Here is a 20279-nt window from a genome sequence, read left to right as displayed (position 1 = left end):
CAAGTCCCACAAGGCAACTCAAAGAAGGCCAGATGATACCTGCCCACACAGTGGGTTTCATTACAGGAAAGGAACCCCGAGTTTAGGGATCTCGAGTCTTTTTTAATGGGCAGTAAGCATGCCTGCTCATTGCTCTAGAAGCTGTCTCTATCTTCCAAGGCTGTAAGCAAACTTGTCCTTTGATCTGGAGGGAGACATTTCGCCAAAGCTGTTCACTATACAAACACCCTTAAAAAGATGTTCTGGAACAAAAGGGCAGGCAGTGCCTTATTTGCAAGATGTGCAGTAACACAAGAAACCAATAGGGAATTGTCTCCTGATGTCAATATGAACTCATGAGGTATTTCCTATCTCTGTCCACTGAAAAGGCCTAGAAACAATGACCAACCCAGTAGTAGTGAACATCCCTAGCGCCAAATATTGAAATATTATATCTCTCCGAAAGGAACCAGGGCTTCTTTGAGAAATGGCTGATTCCAGGTCAGAGCAAGAAATGTTCAAAATAATCCCAGAAAATCTTGTTATACAATAACAAGAGGCATGTCAGAAGACCTCAGAAATTACCTTGAAGAAGCTCCCGCTGGCCAAAGATGGGACAAGTTGGGCTTCAATAATAATAATTGCCATTGATTTAAACATGCTAGATGTGTTCAAATCCTTGAGTTCATAATGATATTTTTTAAAATAATTGGTCATCTTGAGGGGATTAAAAGGACCCTAATTCATTATATTGCAAAAAAATATATTGGTAAAACTGGTAAAGGGACAGAATCCAGCATTTATCCTGCCTTTCCTACATAACAGTGTCACTGGGTAATCAAATAGTAGACCAAGGAGAAATGTCTCTTTATAAATGTATTTTAACTAATAAGTGAGAAAGAGATGATAAAATTAGACTATCACCATTTTGCAACCCCCATGGTACATTAAGTGTCAAAGGCTGTCAGGCCCATAGAGAGACAGACCCCAGACACTATGTGCCGCCTGTGGTCTTGCCAAGGAGCTCAAGCTGGTGTCTGGTCCAGTCTCTGGATCCAGCTGCCAAATTGCAGCCAGTACAGAGGGCAGAAGAACAGGTTGAGTTGTGCCAAAAGTATGTAATCAGCAAAACCAGACTGTGGGAAGTTTTACAGGTCAACAGCCCAGGTTCTTCAGCAGTTAATGTGTGGGAAACAAAAGAGATGGATGATGAACCTATAGATTAAGAGATTTAAAAGACATATCAAACTTTTTTAAATGGAAAAGACTAAACTGTAGTGCTTAGGGTGGCACATTTAGGTAATAAAATTATAGTCAAGAAAGAAAGAAAAGTCAGGATACTATTTACTCATTAGAAAGGGAGGGAAGGGCTTTTGGGGTGACTGACAAAGTTCTTTTTCTTGATCTTGTGGTCGTTAAACCGTACATTTGATTCGTGTAGTTTTCTATGTCTATATATTATTTTAAAATAAAAAAATTTTCTCAAACATATCTGATAAGAAGAAGCTAGCCTAGGCATTAATATTTTTTTGTGCTTATTTTCCCATTCCACAGACAAAAGAGAACTAAATTTCAATAGATTTTTTGAAAACTTGGGAGGATCTGTAGAGTTGTTCATCATTATCAAATTATTATGTTATTGATCGTTCTTTTATGTATGGCACCATATTTGCCTAAATTTGCATAGGGTAGTTCAATGCAGAAAACATCTGAGTATTCTTTTTTTTCCCAATAGCATTTTTATAAAAGCAAAATTTGTTCATTATAGAAAATCTAGAAACAGAAGTATAAAAAGTAAAATAAAAAATATGCTGTTCTATTCTCCAGAGATAACCATAAATAATATTTGGCTGTGTTTCCTTTTATATATTAGTACATTTACATTGGGAAAATATAGTTTTGTACCTTCTTTGTGATCTCATGTCAGGCTCTATACTCACATTCAAGCCATAGATTAAGGGCATTTAAGATCCTGATCCCCTTCAAAGTAGAATTCCTTAATATTTCTGACTATCTTTTTTTATAGGTGGGCTACATCATGCAGCTGCCCGAATTTCCGGTGACAATGTCTATAAGCATTTGAAGTATGAAGGTGGGATTCACCGAGTTCAGCGAATCCCTGAGGTGGGCCTGTCGTCAAGGATGCAGCGTATTCACACGGGAACAATGTCAGTTATTGTCCTCCCTCAACCAGATGAGGTAACCTCACCAGGAGACATTGAAAACTCGCTCACATAAATGGGTGTTGTGCTGAGAAGCCTTGCCTCCAGGAAAATCTGTGATTTTCAGGGTTACAGATTGAACTTTACAGACTCCATTGGGAAATCCTTAACTCTTCCCCAGGTAGAGTTGCCCTTCTTATCCCTGAGCAAGATGTTTTGTTTTGTTTTATTTTTTTTTTTTAAAGATTTTATTTATTTTATTTTTTGCCCCCAAAGCCCCAGTAGATAGTTGTATGTCATAGCTGCACACCCTTCTAGTTGCTGTATGTGGGACTCGGCCCCAGGATGGACAGAGAAGTGGTGCCTCAATGCGCACCCGGGATCCGAACCCGGGCTGCCAGCATCGCAGCGCGCGCACTTAACCACCAAGCCACAGGGCCGGCCCTGTTTTGTTTTAAATAGAAGTCACTTCTCTTCATAAAACAGAATCCACGAAGCTTTTAAAATGTTGTTGCCAAAGTTTTATCTTAAGAAAAAAAAATGAATTCCACAGATAATATTTTGAAGTCAGTGATGTAATATCTATATGGGATCTATATTGTATTAGTTGAATACAGCCATATCCTCTATATTTTTCTTTTTCCTAACCTTTTTTAAAAAAATTTTAAACATACAGAAAGTTGAAAGAATACCACACTAAAAACTTTTGTAATCTGCATCTGGAATCAACAGTTGCTTACATTTTGCCACATTTGCTAGATTCCTATAGATGTGTGTGTATACATTTTTAAAATGAACTATAAAGGATATAGCAGACACTATGAGACTTTACCCCCTATATCTTCAACTTACATCTCCAAAGAATAGGACAGTCTCCTACATAAACTCAATACCATTATCTATGAAGATCAACCATAATTCTGTAATATTATTGTCTAGGAAAAATTCTCGTGTGTTCTGTCTACTCAGAGAATACTTGTGTACTCCAAATATGTGGAGTTTTCTCCCCCATCAAAAATTCTTCAGCTCTCTGTGGACACCAAGTAGGTGTCCTACAATTCAATTGAATTCTGACGCTGTTTACCTAGAGATAGCGCCAGATCTCACAGGCTAAGGACTCAGTCCCAGAAGACTCCCACTTCAGAGGCCAGTCACAAGTCCAGGTTGTCACCTCTGCTTCTGACCAACTGGCTATAAATTGAGAGGTTCCCATGATCCCCTCCTCGGCTTCAATAATTTACTAAAGTGGCTCACAGCACTCAGGAAAACATTTTACCTACTAGATTAATGGTTTATTATAAAGCATACAACTCAGGAATAACCAGATGAAAAGATGCATAGGACAGATGCATAGTTTGTGGGAAGAGTTGCAGAGCTTCCATACCCTCTCCATGCTTACCACCCTTCCAGCACCGCCACGTGTTCACCAACCTTGGAAACTCTCTAAACCCTGTACTTTTAGGATTTTTATGGAGGCTTTCATACATAGCCACGATTGATTAAGTCATTGGGCATTGGGGATGAAGTCAACCTTGAGCCCCACTCCTCTCCCTGCAGGTTTGGGGTGGGGAGGTGGAGCTGAAAGTTCCAACCCTCTAATCACATGGTTGGTTCCCCTGGCAATTTTCCAAAAATCACCTCATTAACATAAGGTGTAGTTGAAAGGAGCTTGTTATGAATAACAAAAAACACCTTTTCTTGCTTATCACTTAGGAAATTCCAAGGATTTTAGGAGCTCTGTACCAGGAACTGGATGAAGACCAAATATATGTTTCTTATTATAAATCACAGCATCATAATTATCTAATATCTAGTCCGTTTTATAGTTTCCCCAGTTGTCCCAAAAATATCTTTATAGCTATTTTTTTAACCGGAATCCCATCAAGTTTCACACATTGCAATTAGTTGTTATACCTGTTTAAGTCTGAAACAGTCTCCCAACGTTTTTTTAAATGACATTGACTTTTTGAAGAGTCTAGACCATTTGTTTTGTAGAATGACCCACATTCTGGATCCATCTGATTGTTTCTTCATGGTACTCTTTAACTTGTTCCTTTATCCCCTGTATTATATTGAAAGTTATACCTAAATGTTCCGTTCCATTCAGGTTACATGTTTTGAGCAAGAATACTTTATATGTGTAGTTATATTCATGTTGCATCTTATCAAAAGGCACATAATATCAGATTGTTCCACTTTCAGTTAGAATTAATTTGAGCATTTAGTTAAGATGGTGACCACAGAAATCTCTCTATTGTAAAAGTATTTTCTCTTTGCAATCACTAAGTAATCTCTAGAGTACATATATCCTGTTCCCCAAAACTTTTCTTCCTTGGTTTTAACATCCATCGGTGATCTTTGCCTGAATCAGTTGTTTAGTTTGGGGTTGCAAGATGGTGATTTTCTTTTTTTTTTTTTTTTTTTTTTTTTTTTTTTTTTTAAAGATTTTATTTATTCAGTTTTTTCCCCCCAAAGCCCCAGTAGATAGTTGTACGTCATAGGTTCACATCCTTCTAGTTGCTGTACGCGGGACTCGGCCTCGCATTGAACGGAGAAGTGGTGCCTCGGGTCGCTCCCGGGATCCGAACCCGGGCCGCCAGCATCAGAGCGCGTGCACTTAACCGCTAAGCCACAGGGCCGGCCCAAGATGGTGATTTTCTAATTCTACCATTCCTTCTACATGTATTAACTGGCATTCTTTTCTATAAAGTGCTTTCCTCTCTACTATCTTCTCTCCTCCTTCCTTCTTGCTTGCTTTCTGTTTTATTTTACCTCATTATAAACTCATATATTGAGTTTCATATATTGACCTCATTATAGACTTACTGGATTTGTTTTTTAAGTTCAGTGAGCTATAAACACTATTGTTTTTGATGTTCAAATTGTCCCAGATTTGGCGAACAGTAGCCTTTTCATGGTAGCCCCTTTTGAAATGACCCCATCAGTCTTGGAGTGTGTCCTTGCTTTCTGGTATAATTAGTTATCCCAGGCCCACCTTGTACTCTCCTGCCTCAGACTTGGAGTCAGACCTCACTCCTTTTAGTGGGGAATGTGCCTAGAAATCAAAATCTTGGTAATAGGTGTGCTCATTATTATCAAAGTGTGTTTACATCTAAACTCTGCAGTGGACAGAGCATATGTGATTTTAAATCACCAGTTCATATTATTATTACTGATTCAAATTTACCGTTACAGGGAGTTTTTCCCCCTCACCTTCTTGCATTTTATATTTATATCTCTTTCCACTTAGAGTAAAATCTTGTGTCTTAATCACTTTAATATGTTTACTTTTTGCTTTATTATACAATATATAAAATAGTTTCAAAATTACACAGTAAACTACTGAGTAATGTTTAAGATTTCTGTCCTTAGAATTTTTTTTATTTTATTTTATTTATTTACTTTTTTCCCCCCAAAGCCCCAGTAGATAGTTGTATGTCATAGCTGCACATCCTTCTAGTTGCTGCATGTGGGACGTGGCCTCAGCATGGCCGGAGAAGCGGTGCATCGGTGCGCGCCCGGGATCCGAACCCGGGCCACCAGCAGTGGAGCGCGCGCACCTAACTGCTAAGCCAGGGGGCTGGCCCTCTGTCCTTAGAATTTAACCCACCAAGAAAGCATGTCAGAGCATTATGTTCAAAGACCACCTGAAATAATATTTTTCTATGTGGTTATGTTATCATTATGGTAAATATTTTGGTTCATTTGTTTCTGTTTGTATTTAATTTTAGGATTTGATTTTTCTTTCTTCTTTTATCTAATTTTATTTTTGTTATATTAAGCATTTAGGTGGTTCAGAAATCAAAACTATAGAGTTGTCTTGCTTTCACCCTTATTCCTTCCACGCTGTTCCCACCTATCCCCTTATTGTCTTCATGTTCTTGAAGATTAAACTCATTTAGTGGAGCTTCATTTTTCTAAAAGAACAAGGTCTTATTCTCTTAACTGACATTTAGAATTCTTTGTATATTATTAAATCACTGTTTCTTTTTTTTTTTTTTAAAGTCTGTGCCTTTCTTTTTTTTTTTTTTTTTAAAGATTTTATTTATTTATTTTTCCCCCAAAGCCCCAGTACATAGTTGTCTGTCATAGCTGCACATCCTTCTAGTTGCTCTATGTGGGACGCGGCCTCAGCATGGCTGGAGGAGTGGTGCCTCGGTGTGCACCCGGGATCCGAACCTGGGCCGCCGGCAGCGGAGCGCACGCACTTAACCGCTAAGCCACGGGGCCGGCCCTAAATCACTGTTTCTACGTTCAGAATTCCCCAAAAGTCATTAGGTAGTTTCTGTAACATTTGGGAGAATATGACATATGTCCACATATTTGCAATATAACTACTTAATATACTGTAACCACAAGAAATGGGAAATTACTCTTCATCTCTTTAGTGTTTATTGAAATTTTAAGGTAGCCAACACTGGCATATTTTAACAAAAGCTGTATAATCTTTGCACTGTATAATCTTTTTCTTCACCGTATGGTACTCATTTTAGAGGAAACAAAAGAACAACCAACTAAGTTGTATATTAGATTCTAACTTTGACCCTATTATTAGCGTACTTTTCAAAGAGAAAAGTCACACTTACTGTCTGTCGTTCATACAAATAGATGATAAATGTGGAAGGAAATGTTAAATCTCTCCTCAAAAAATCATATTTTTTAGCTATTTGTTTATATATATACTTATTTATATATATATTTGTGTCTGTGTGTGTATATAGAGAGAAGAAAATTTCCTAAGGCTGCCATAATAAATTACCACAAACTTAGTGGCTTAAAACAACAGAAATTTATTCTCTTACAGTTCTAGAGACCAGAAGTCCAAAACCAAAGTATTGGCAGGGCCGTGCTTTCTCCAAAGGTTCTGGGGGAGAATTCTCCCTTGCCTCTTCCAGCTTCTGGTGTCTCCAGGTGTTCCTTGGCTTAAAGCTGTACAACTCCAATCTCTGCCTCTGAATTCACATGGTCTCTTCTTTCTCTTCTAGGTGTCTCATTTAAGGACACTTGTCATTGGATTTAGAGCCTATCCAAATAATCCAGGATGATCTCATCTTAACTCAATTACATCTGCAAAGATGCTTTTTCCAAATAAGGTTCCAGTGGTTAGAATGAGGACATATCTTTTTGGATGTCTCCATTCAGTCCACTAATAAGCACATGCACGCACATGCTGGATTCTCGTTACTCACAGTAGTTATATTCTGTAAAGTCACGTCAAACAGTGCTTTAGTGAATACTGAATATTTCTCCTGGGGGGGGAATATATATATGTGTGTATATATATATCACATAGATTATAATTTTAAATCCTTAAAACGACTCATCCTGGCAGATTCTATTTTCTTCATTTTACAAAAGAGAAAATGAGGTTGAGAAGTGTTAAGTGATTTGCCTGAGGCTGCCTCACTGACAGGTGTCAGAGTTGGGATTCAAACCCCATCCATTTGGCCCCAGAGCTGGAGCTTCTTGCACTACGCTACCCTGCCCCCTCCCACCTTCATCCTCTGGTCATCTCTGTAGGAGAGCTGAAACACAAAAGCAAGAGTATCACTTTGTTCGCCCTTAGCTGATAATGTGCATGTGTAGAGCAACTTGAATTTTTTGCTGCTTTGCACATGTCTGCAAATGACTGTGAAAGTGCTGTAATAACTGATTTTGGGGAACAAATAAATTTTAGCGAGTAGGTGAATTTGCAAATACAGAATCAGGGAATAATGAGAATCGACTTTATATATACATACATAGGGCCGGCCCTGTGGCTTAGTGGTTAAGTGCGCGCGCTCCGCTGCTGGCGGCCCGGGTTCAGATCCGGGTGTGCACCGACGCACCACTTCTCTGGCTGTGCTGAGGCCACGTCCCACATACAGCAACTAGAAGGATGTGCAGCTATGACATACAACTATCTACTGGGGCTTTGGGGGAAAAATAAATAAATAAAATTATATATACACACATATATATTGTATCTAATATAGCTTTGTGGGATGATGGATGATGAAACTTTTGAAAGATTGCAAACTCAGTGATCTCATAGCATCAAAGTCAGTGTTAAAAAATAGCATCCATTGGAATAGGGAGTTTATGATCCTTTCTTTGGTATAAGTTATTTCACCTCTTAGTCTAATGGCTATGGCTTAACACTCAACAGTACAGTTTATTTGAAAAATCTTGGAATAGATTTAGTGTTAAAGTATTTGTTGAGTGTAGAATTTACTTATGCTCCACATTTTGTTCTAGGTAGATGTGAAGGTGGACCCCAAGGATTTGCGAATAGATACATTTCGAGCCAAAGGAGCAGGAGGGCAGCATGTTAATACAACTGATAGTGCTGTCAGACTTGTCCATCTCCCTACAGGTAAGCAGGTCCCTTTGCTTTTATACTTTTAACCTTTGTTCATGTCTTATAAAACTATTCAGCATTTAGAAAGAAATAGTCCTATGTTAGTGTCTGGTTCCTTGCACAAACCCTTTAAAGGTGACACTGGGGTTGTGGGTCTGAAGTCCTCAATGTGTTCCTATTCCCCTTCTGTTTGGAAAAGGTACTACTCTTAAAGGATGCAGACCTATTCAGAGAAGCTGCCCAGGTGTGCTGGACAGGCGTGAGAAAATAGAGGTGCTCTAGCCTAAAAACAAATGAAATACAAAAGTAGGATTGGACATGCCACTGTGATGGATCTTTTGTCAGCTGGTAGATTGACTGCTAGCTCCATTGCATTAATGCTGTTATTCTGAATATTGGTAATTTTGGTATACTGAGATAGTTTTATAGTCTTTAATGTGATTTTAAATATTTCTATCATTTTTCAGCTTTTTAAACTTTTTTCTTTTTTAAATTAATTTTTATACTACATGTATATGATTTTAAAAGTCCAATGGTAAAGTCCTGTGACAAAAAACAGCAGCTCCCTAGACCTCTTCCTCCTTCCCCTCCCTCCTTCCTCAACCGTAAATTCCCATTACCCAAAGGCAACTCCTTTAAACTCTTAGCTATTTTTCTCTGGTAATTACCTCTTTATTTCTAAATAATAGGCAGATAGTACTCTTCTGGTCAATTAATTATAAGATTATATATTGACTTTTTAAAGTAATTGATGAAGACTTTGGCTCTCTTATAATATCCTGTTTTCCTTTTCCTAATATATTTATATTTTGGCAAAATTAATCTTCACTGTTTTTGTATAATGAGCAGGTAAATAGTGTTCACTGCTGAGTCAAGTAGTATATTATGATTTCATTTCCTAAAGTTAGTAATTACGTCACTGTTTTTTTATTTGCTTAGTTTTCTTTGATTCTAAGTTTACCTATATCTTCCAAAAGCTCTATAAAATGAAATTAACTCAATTTTCTACAGGGCTAAGGCCTTGTGGCAACACCTCTGACAGAGCACTCCATTATCCTGCTCCGGTCTGGATGAGCTGCTCTCTAGGGCTGCCACACAGAGGTTGTCCTGGGCACCAAGAGTCACGGAATTCTCTTCATCTCTATTCTGTGTTTGAGCCTCCTGTTTCTTGAATCCTGTGTCATTTCTTTTAGTTGACTCTTTCGTTTTAGTGAAGCTCACCTTTAAGTGGCTTCCTGAGAAAAGGTACATTAGAAATAAATATTTTGAGACTTTGCATATCTGAAAATAGCTTTATTCTAACCTCACACTTCATTGATCATGAACACTTGTTGGAAATCATTTCCACTTGTAACGTTTAAAGCTTTTGTCATCCATTGTGTTTGTTGCTTTCAATTTGGAGACTCACGCCCTTTACTTCTGAAATATTTTCATCGATAATTTCTTACTGTTTTCTTTGTTTTTCCTGGAATTCCTATTAGACAGATATTAGACCTCTTGGATTCATTGTGTAATTTTCTTCTTTTTTCTCTCACGTCATCTGTCACTTTGTGTTTTAGTTCTTTTTCCAATCTTTCACTCAATTTTTAATTTTTTTTTAAATTTTACTTATTTATTTTTTTCCCCAAAGCCCCAGTAGATAGTTGTATGTCATAGCTGCACATCCTTCTAGTTGCTGTATGTGGGACGTGGCCTCAGCATGGCCGGAGAAGCAGTGCGTCGGTGCGCGCCCGGGATCCGAACCTGGACCGCCAGCAGCGGAGCGCACGCACTTAACCGCTAAGCCATGGGGCCGGCCCTAACTGAATTTTTAAAACTTATTCTTTTTTAAAAAAATTTTCAAAAGCCTTTTCTTATTTTCAAAATTATCACTTTTTCATAGCCTCCTTTTGTTATTTTGTTGATGCATATTTCTTCTTTTATTGCTCAAGGATATTAATTTTAGTTTCCCTGAGGTTTTCTTCTGCTTTTTGCAGTGTCTCTGTTTCCTCTGAGTTTATATTTTCTGTTTGTTTCAGTCTTGCTTTCATGCTGGAAATGTCTAGGAATCCTTGGCTGTGTGTATATATTTAAGATTGAGGTTCTAAAAGCTCTGCTTTCGTGGGTGCCACTTATCCACTATTAAGTTTCATCTATAAGGCAGTTGGTGATTAATCAGCTTTTTTATAGGGACCCCCAAATGTCACTGTTTGTAGATCTTTTCTCTTGGGTAGTTTGTTTTCTCCTGAGAAGGATCCTCCAGGATACCTCTGAGAATAAGGTCAAGGTCTCACGATTCAGTAAGCAAACTTTTGCTTAATCCTCTTGTTTTCAAGCCCATGCCTCACACTTGCCCTCTTTTGTACCTAATCTCAAGTTGGGAACTTTCCTTATTTAATTAATTCTCTAAAGACTATACCTCCCACCTCCTACAGATTGAGGGAGGGGACTTGAAAATCCACTTGTTGTATAGACTTTCTGATTTTAGCCCCCAAATCATCAGCCTCGTCTTCTGAAGTAGCCAGTGCCTCAATTCCTGAGCCTTTCTGGCACTCAGCAGGGCAGATTGGCTTGCTCCTGGTCAGCATCTCCCTCTCCAGGGGGCTGGGTTTCACCTGCCTCCTCTCTGCTAAGTCATTTACCATTCTTCCATCCACTTTCTGTCTTTATATGTTGTGTTTGGGGACTGCATACATCACCTCATTTTATTTCAGATGGAGTTTCTGTTTCTGTTTCTTGTTCTTGTTGTTTTAGTGTGATTTTTAAAAGAAAGAGGAGGCCATCTTGAAATCAGATGTCAAGTTTAAATTTTAAATTCATTTCCAGCCAATTATTATTGCTTGTACTGTTTATAATAGCAAAAGTTAAAACAACCTGAATATCCAACAATTGGATAATTTTATAATTTCTCTTAAGTTTTCTTTGTTGATTTTTATTCCATAAGAAACTATAAAAACTTAGAATATATACATGAGCAAAAAGAACAGAAAACCTCTATAACGATACCCAACAACCATTGTTGGTATATATCTTTGGTGTATATCCTTTCAAATTCTTTTCTATGCTTATATAAATATATCCTTTTTCACCAAAAGTGAGGTTATAATTTTTGTAGTTTACCATAGTTTTCTTAAGAAATCCACAAATTGTTGGATTCTTAGTGTGTTTCGTCTAAACCCTGTATACTATATTATATGCAGTCCAGAACAGTAATTAGCTTAAGAAAAATTAGAATGAGAAAAAATAAGGTAAAAGATGACCAAAATTGTGACAAAATGAACCAAAACACTTTAAAACATATTATAGGATTGTAAAACCACCCTGTGCAATCATAAATTACTGATTTTACAAAAAATGACTGATGTTTGTGTTGCCAAACTTACTTTGGGCCAATTTAATTTTTAGCCACTTAGATCTGGTTCTTTGATTTAAAGAGGCCTTAAAGTATACCCTCAAACCTTCTCCTTAGGCAAGGCATGTCAGAGCCTGCTGACTCTTACGAATCCATGTAGTTATGAGCAGGTGATTTCTTGAGTCTACTTCTCTGAGGTTTACCTTGATTTCAGCATCTACTGCAAGGAAAACTAAGCCTTTTTTCTATTTCTTCCATCCCAAGACCCTTAGAATGGGAACTGTGTCCCTGCTTCAACTGCAAGTGAGAGCTGTAGGTCATTATTCCATTTTCTCCTTGCACTTGGACTCTGATGAATCACATTTTTTCTAACCTACTGCTTCTATATAACTCCATTTTCTACCATTGGAAGAGTAGTACTACCATAGGTGTATGGTTAGATGTTTGTACAGGGAAAAATTACTTTTTTTTTTGTAAAGTTTATCAAAACAAGGGTGAAGACAAATTAATATTGTGTGCTTTAAAGCAAGCTTTTTAGTTTGTTACCAGTTGGTGAGTGACTGTAGACCTCTGTAATTCTTACACTGCTTTCCTGCATCATTATAGATAATGCATAACACCGAATTCTTCCAAATCAGATTTAATCTTTTTTTTTTAAAGATAAGGCAATTTTTTTTTTATAATTTTATTTATTTATTTTTTTCCCCCAAAGCCCCAGTAGATAGTTGTATGTCATAGCTGCACATCCTTCCAGTTGCTGTATGTGGGACGTGGCCTCAGCATGGCCGGAGAAGCGGTGCGTTGGTGCGCGCCCGGGATCTGAATCCGGGCCGCCAGTAGCAGAGCTCGCGCACTTAACCGCTAAGCCACGGGGCCGGCCCCAGATTTAATCTTTTACATCAGTTTGCCCTTTTAAGGTTAAAGGCTTTTTATTTAGGCTTTGATTATATGTAACTTATTTCATCTAACCTTAACCTAAGAATGCATCAATTGAAAGACATCACTATTTTATTACTATGAAGGAATAAAAAAGCACTGCCAATTAAGCTATGACAGTCCAATGATGGTAAGATGTATCCCAATTTCAGAGATGTTAAACTTTTTTTTAAATGGGCTTTTTAGAATAAAAATATGATATTTTTCTTCTCATTTATAACTGCAAATTTTTTAAATAATATATTTAGTTATTCAGCAAATATATATTAAATGCCCACTTGGTCCCATTGCTACTTAGAATTTTGGAATCTCCTGTAGTGTATTGAAATAACACTGAGAAAACTTTTTTTCCCAAAGTCCTTTTATAGTTTTTTAAACAATACCAGCACCTTCTTATTTCAACAGCTCTTCTGTTATTCAACATACTCTTTTTCCCCCAAATCCTCTATGTCTAAGGGAGTACTTATGATTAAATACTCCCCTATAGGAAGTGTGGTAAAATATATAATCAAGTGATTCCCTTAGGAATTACTGAGCTGGTAAGTAAGAGTTATAAGCTAAAATTTCTGACTTGAGCCACTGGATAAGAATAATGCAGGTGTATAGGCAAAATTCACTGTGGGTCAGCTGACAAGAAGAGGAATTTGAAACAAAGCTTATGAATGTCTGGCCATCTTGAAATGGAAATTTTCATATTCTTTTGGGTGGTGAAAAAAGGATACCAGATTCAAGAGAGCTCCAGGCAAATGCTTGGAAGATGGGAGCAAGTTGGTGCCCCAGCCCAAACATGTGGCTGCAGTAAAGCAGTCAAGCAATAAGTTTAAACTCATAGAGGTAAAACCTAGATGCCCTACTAAAAGTATTAGCACATGTAGATTGTAGCTTATTAAGTCAGGGAGAAAACATAATTTGGAGAGTAGAATTTTATAGAAGTTTTTTAAATCTCCAGTGAAATAGTTACCACCATATCAGTGCAGCTGGCCTAAGCTCATCGGGTTTTTGGTTTTTGTGATTCAGAAAGAAAAGTACCTTTCACCTCTAGTGTACCTGGGAGCAGGTTTGGACTCAGACCTTCAGAGTGGTAGCTGCAAAGTTAAGAACACATCTGAAATCAAGGGTCACCATGTCAGGGCTAGATTTGGGCTGGTAAGTGGGCTGCACAGTGGGCCAAACCCACCGAAATCCAGAAGTTGGCTGGCCAAACATATGTGGTTGGATGTGTTGATTAGCTGGGTTTAGAACCAAGACAACTGAGAAACATTCACTATAAACTCTTCCTTTTAAAGAGTTTGAGGGGCCGGCCTGGTGGCGTAGTGGTTAAGTTCGCACTCCACTTTGGCAGCCTGGGGTTCACGGGCCCGGATCCCGGGTGTGGACCTGTGCACCGCTTATCAAGCCATGCTGTGGCAGGCATCCCACATAAAATAGAGGCAGATGGGCACGGATGTTAGCCCAAGGCCAATCTTCCTCAGCAAAAAGAGGAGGATTGGCAACAGAGTTTGAGTAGTTTCTTTTCATTGCTTTCTATATATTAAGTCATTTTTGAATCATCAGCTCCGTGTGACTTAAAGGGCAAAGGCTGAGTCCTCCTTGAGTAAAACAGAGAATGGAGCAGCGCTGCACAGCTGGTGGCAGTAGTTTGCTTTTTGTTGAGCTGTGAAAGTGTCTAGCGTAGGATGGAGAGGCGGAGCTCTGGGAAGGAAAGTATGTGTAACCATCTGCAGGTGTGGCTGCTTTCAGTCTTCTGAAATTTCTCATTCAGATGTCAGAATGTTTATAACCATCTACTGCTATTACCATCATAACCCAGATATAGTTTCTGAAGTGTGCTAAATCTAAAATGTTTTTAATCCTTTGTGATCTTTTCCTGATTAACCTTTCCTCAGTTAATCAAAATATGTTCCTCAGTTCCATCTTAATTTGGCTTGTGGAGGCTGCAGTTTACCTCTGATCTCTGTTACTTTTCAGGGCTTGTAGTGGAATGCCAACAAGAACGATCACAGATAAAAAATAAAGAAATAGCTTTGCGAGTGTTGAGAGCTAGACTGTACCAGCAGATTATTGAGAAAGACAAGTGTCAACAACAAAGTGCTAGAAAACTGCAGGTAAGATTTATTTGGTATAATCATTTAACACCTCTGTACAAAAAGTCATCATTTTATGTAGAAAATGTAGTATTTATTCTTGATTGAATGGAAATATCTTAGAGCATAGGAAAACATGCTTGTTTGTAAATAAACAATCATTTAAATGCATATAGACTGACGGATTATGGCTAAACTTGAACATGCCAATTTGCATACAAGTAGATGAGATATGAGTAAAATAAAAATTATTTCCCAGTTGTTTCCCTCCAGTGTTTATATTACAACTGTATTGAGAGGAGATTGGTTTAAAAGACAAACTAATCCTCTGGAAATTAAGAGATTTTCAGATTTTTAAATTTAAAAACCTATGTTTTTATTATAATTCTATGTGGGATCAAAAATAAATGGCACCTCAAAAAACTGGTAACGGTGATTGCTGCTGATGGAGTCTGGGGACAAGGGATAGAAGAGAGATTCAGTTTTCACAATATACCCTTTTGTACTTTTTGAATTTTGTATGATATACATGTATAGTATTATTTATGCAAATATATAAGTAGATAAGTTCTAAGCAAAATGAATGCATTATTGTTTTAAGTAAACAAAGTGTTGTATAATTTTAAATTCTAAAAATAGGATTTGTCTCTGAGAGAGGTTGGAAGAGAAAGTGGAACCTGAAAATAACTGTGATTTTGTGTTATTTGCAGATAGGTATTCTACAGTAAACCTGTAAGATTTTGTGGCCTTTTGGGATAATGAATTGTACAAAACTAAGCATTAATTATTCTTTTTGCCTGGATGTCCTAGTCTTTTCACACTTTTGCCCTTCTAGTTTCCCTTATGCACATTCTAACCTGCAAGTAGTAAAAGTGACAGGAGAAGTAATATATTAATCCTCTATTTGTGGTAATCCCAGACTGTGGACAGCGTCAGTATATACATTTGCAGATAGGAATGCTCATTTACAAACCATTACTTCTTGGCAAGTAAGTGAGAACATAAACATTATGTAACTCTGCCACATTTGATTTAATAAAGGGCATTGGGATTTACGTGCCATTTGGTGTTTTGGCACCAGATGTTTCACATGGTAATTTTTAAAATAAGTATTCAAGATTGGCCTTATGCAAATTGTGTGTCGATCTTCAGTAGTCTGGCTTGAGGAGCAGAAAAGACCTCCATGCCTCCCAGTTAACTTGTCCATCTGTGAGAAATTTTTCTGTGGATATTTCTAATGCTAGAAGTTTTTCTTCAGCTAATACATACACTAGTGTTTATATGGAAGGCATTCTGCCAGGTTCTCAACCCTGGCTCCCCGTATCACCTGAAGAGCTTTGTAGATGCCTAGGCCCCACCCTTAGGGATTCTGGTGTAATTGATCTGGGTGGGGTTCTGGGCATTAATATGGTGCTTTGGGATAGTAGTTTCCAAACCTGGCTGGTTGCAGAATGGATGGCCTGGGGAATGTTCTAAAAATACCTAATCCCTGATTCAGTGTATCTGAGGTTGGGGTTTGGAATCTTTAATTTTTAAAAATTCTCCTGATGATCAGACATCTTTAGGAGTTTAGTTTCATATCATTTGTTTTAAAGGTTAAGAAAATAAGTTATGGGAATGTCTTTTTATCTTAAAAAGTGAAAGCGAGAGAGGGTGTTGTGTGTATCGTGTGCTGGGGAGGTAGAGGAGATGAGCAGTCTAAGAAGAATGCAAGTAACCATAGCATAAGGCAAACTGTGGTGTGCTGTGAAGCAGATTCCCAGTGCAGGGGGTTTCAAAGGAGGAAGATAACATACTTCAATTGTTGGGACCAGGAAAGGCAGAGATGGTAAGAGAGTGTGAGGGAAGGGTATCCCTTGAGATGATGTTTTAGCAGAGTTAACAGACACACTCACAATAATGATATAATATAATAAGTGGCATTATAGAAGTTCACATAATTTTCAGAAATAGCATTGGGAAAATTGGCCACATTATGAAATGCCTTGAATACTGAGTTGAGTGGTGTCTGCTTGGTAGACAAGAAGGAACCAAAGAATAAAATTAATCATAAAACTGTTATAAGAAAACTAAGCAGAGCAACACAAGGTAAGCAGAGAAATGTAAGATTAATCAGGAGATTTTTTACAGGAATGTAGGTGAAACTAATGAGCCTGTGAATGATAGATGGTAGCAATGGAAAGGGCAGGATATAATAAGAGACCCTTGAAACCACTAGGAGTGGGCTGTTAGAGACAGGGAGGTGGTTTCTCCTTCAGTGTCTATGTCAAAGCCTGGAAGTTAGTAAGCTCCCATGAAATGTTTATTAAATTGCAGGATGTCCGAGTTTCCTTCTTGGATCAAAGGGAACATGGTAGTGTCATTTATAGAAACCAGGAGGAAGAACTAATTGGGGTGGAAAGATAATTTGGTTTTAAGTATTTGGGGTTTGAAGAACCAAAGAGACATTAATTCTTATTCCATAACAAAGCTTTACAAACCTGTAGACTCAAACATTAAGTTCTGCCCATTCTTGTTCCTTGTCACTTTGTATGTGACTTTTAGAAAATATTTAAAATGTTGAAATAGAAAAGTCATTTACAAGTACTTTTTCCATTGTAATAAAGGTAATTATAAAGTTAAAATATGAATTGCTTTTTGTTATGGCACAGGTAGGAACAAGAGCCCAATCAGAGAGAATTCGGACATATAATTTCACCCAGGATAGAGTCACTGACCACAGGATAGCATATGAAGTTCGTGATATTAAGGTAATATTACTGAGTATGCTTTATGACTTTTGATTTTTGAAGAAAGTATAGTCAAATTCTAGAGAGTTATGTCTAAAATATTGCCAAGTAATTTAAAATCATTAAGCCAGTTTATGTTAGTTGATGCCCTAAAATTTGCAAACGTTTGTATTAGTTTGCTGGCAAGAAATATGGTCTTTATGCCAGTTGGAGGCAGTTATCTTTTAAATTCCAAATTCTTTGTTATACAATCGCAACGTATTAACACATATTCAGGGGCCAGCCCCATGGCGTAGCGGTTAAGTGAGCGCACTCTGCTGCTGGCGGTCCGGGTTCAGATCCCAGGCGCACACCGACGCACCACTTGTCAGACCATGCTGTGGCGGCGTCTCACATAAAGTGGAGGAGGATTAGCACAGATGTTAGCTCAGGGCCAGTCTTCCTCGGCAAAAAGAGGAGGATTGGCGTGGATGTTAGCTCAGGGCTGATCTTCCTCACACACACACAAAAAAAACCCCACAAGATAGTCAGTATACATATATACATGTGTATCAGTTTGGTAGTGCTATGTAACAAATTACAACAAATATAGTGGCTTAAAATAATACCTATTTGTTATCTCATAGGTACTGTAGGTCATAAATCCAGGTACGAAAGAGCTGAGTTCTCTGCTGTCTGCTCCTAAAGACTGCTTGCAGTTGCTTGCTACATGGGCCCTTCCATGTGCTCTCTCCCATTTTGAATCTCTTGCAGGAATGGCTCAGGTCTTTTTAAGGACCCATCTGTTTAGGCCAGGCCCACTTGGATACTATTCCTTTTGATTAACTCACTGTCAACTGATTAGTCACCTGATCACTGGAGTGATATTCCATCATATTTGCAGCTTCTGCCTGCACTTAAGGGAGGGAATTACACAAGGTGTGTACACCAGGGGGCATCTTAGAATTCTGCCTACCACAGTGTGTGTTGATTAGATTCAGGTGTTAACACTTACGCTGTATTGGAAAAGACCCTGTCAAGATGGTTTGAAAGTTAACCTAACTAAGTTTCGTCTAGCCGAGACCACTGACATTAATACATTAATGGTGAAGCACAGAAAAATTTCCCTTTTGCTTCCACCAAACGGGAAGGTGAACTTGTTCCCATAAAGGACTATGTGGAGAAGGCAGGTGACAGAAAGTTTTGATTTTTTTCCTTGGTGCCTTGAGATACCTAGGGCTTCTTTCACTTGATTCTGTCCCATTCTATATTCAAAATTAAAGTCCTAATTTTGCAAGGGAAATGTCTGTGTTTTGGATATATTTAGAAATTTCTGTGTATCTTATGCCACTTCCTCTGTCTTCTTGGCAATTTAAGGTTGTCTTGCATAGGAACATAATAACCTTGTCGAAAAGAAGAAAATATTTGCTAACTTCCCTTTCCTCAGGAAACACACAGAAATAACCAAGCATGTTTGGCCGTATTGTTCTAATTGCACCATATTCTTTCAGTTGTTTTTCTGGTAGTGGTGGTGGTTTCCCTAAGACAGCCACATTCTTATGACCAGTAATATTTTTTAGAAGGGCGCATAGGTGCTCAGTATAGTATTTAGTCATGAAACAGAGGCAGGCGAACTAGCTTTAATAGTAATAAAAATATCTTAATTTGGCCTAAATACTAACATGTTATTACTAACTAAACTAGCATGCCAGACTCAGAAATAATAAGGAAAATTATATTGGTATGCTCTAATAATCACTAACCAGCTTACTGGAAAGAAAGAAAACATTCTATATTAGTGAAAGGAAAGAATTTGAAAATGGCATGAAAAAAATGTTGTAGTAAAACATTAAAATCTGAAGGACAGGAAAGAGCTGAAATATGTGAAGCTTACAAAAGGTTAGAAACCACGTTTCCAGCCAACCTGATATAAGGAAAGGAGCAAAAATGAGAACTGGATGGAAAGAATCCTGGTGATATGAATCCTCACGTTCATTTATTCCTGAGGCCCAGCTTCATTCCCAGGGTGGTGGCAGCAGCTTGTACATTCCTATCCCTGGGTTCTGTGAGATCACCCAGTATTCTTGCCATGCATTCTCTTGTAGGTTATTTTATTCTATTTGTCTAGATGATGAGCACAGGCTACCATGTAATATATTGTTTTGTATTTTTATTCTGTTTCTCAAAGTCCTTGTGCAGATTCCTTATCAGCTTATCGCCTGCCCTATAGTTCAAGTACACTGGAAATTTCCCCTGCCCTGGGCTTTAGATGTACTTTCTTTCCATGCCTTTCTTCATACTCATTGTTTTGACTGTTCTGCCCGCCTCTAGAGTCATGCGCCACATAAGGACATTTCAGTCAGTGACGGATCGCATGTATGACGGTGGTGCCATAAGATTAATACCCTATAGCCTAGGTGTGTAGTAGGCTATACCTACCGTCTAGGTTTGTATAAGTACTCTATGATGTTCGCACAGGGACGAAATCGCCTAGCGAGGCATTTCTCAGAACGTATTCCCGTCATTAAGTGAGGCATGACTGCATTTGGAGAAATACTATTCTCTTCTTAAGATCTAATCCAAATTTTTTCTTCCTTCCTAAACTCTTTCCTGATGCTACCTTCTTGTCAAAATTAATGGCTCCTTACAACCCTCACTTTCTTGTTTATTTTTTTAATTTCTTGCACTGTATTGTGATGCTTATATATTTGCCTGCCTCTCCTACTAGATTATGAGCTT

At 37.9% G+C, this 20279-nt stretch overlaps 1 protein-coding gene across 4 annotated transcripts in view; it reads left to right on the top strand.

The window, feature by feature from the left end:
• Positions 1-20279, top strand: part of MTRF1 (mitochondrial translation release factor 1) — a 39003-nt gene that overhangs the window by 16025 nt on the left and 2699 nt on the right. For 3 of the 4 annotated variants that reach the window (XM_087436011.1, XM_014789947.2, XM_014789948.2), the window contains exons 6-9: positions 2006-2178; positions 8379-8496; positions 14717-14853; positions 17484-17582. In XM_087436011.1, coding sequence (XP_087292137.1) covers positions 2006-2178; positions 8379-8496; positions 14717-14853; positions 17484-17582 — 527 coding nt within the window. The remainder of the gene's footprint in view (positions 1-2005; positions 2179-8378; positions 8497-14716; positions 14854-17483; positions 17583-20279) is intronic. The other variant, XM_087436012.1, reaches the window with a different exon arrangement.

This window comes from Ceratotherium simum, chromosome 10 (assembly GCF_057802395.1).
Source record: "Ceratotherium simum simum isolate JZ-2026a chromosome 10, ASM5780239v1, whole genome shotgun sequence".
Classification (NCBI taxonomy): Eukaryota; Metazoa; Chordata; class Mammalia; order Perissodactyla; family Rhinocerotidae; genus Ceratotherium; species Ceratotherium simum.
This window is presented reverse-complemented; position numbering and strand designations above follow the sequence as displayed.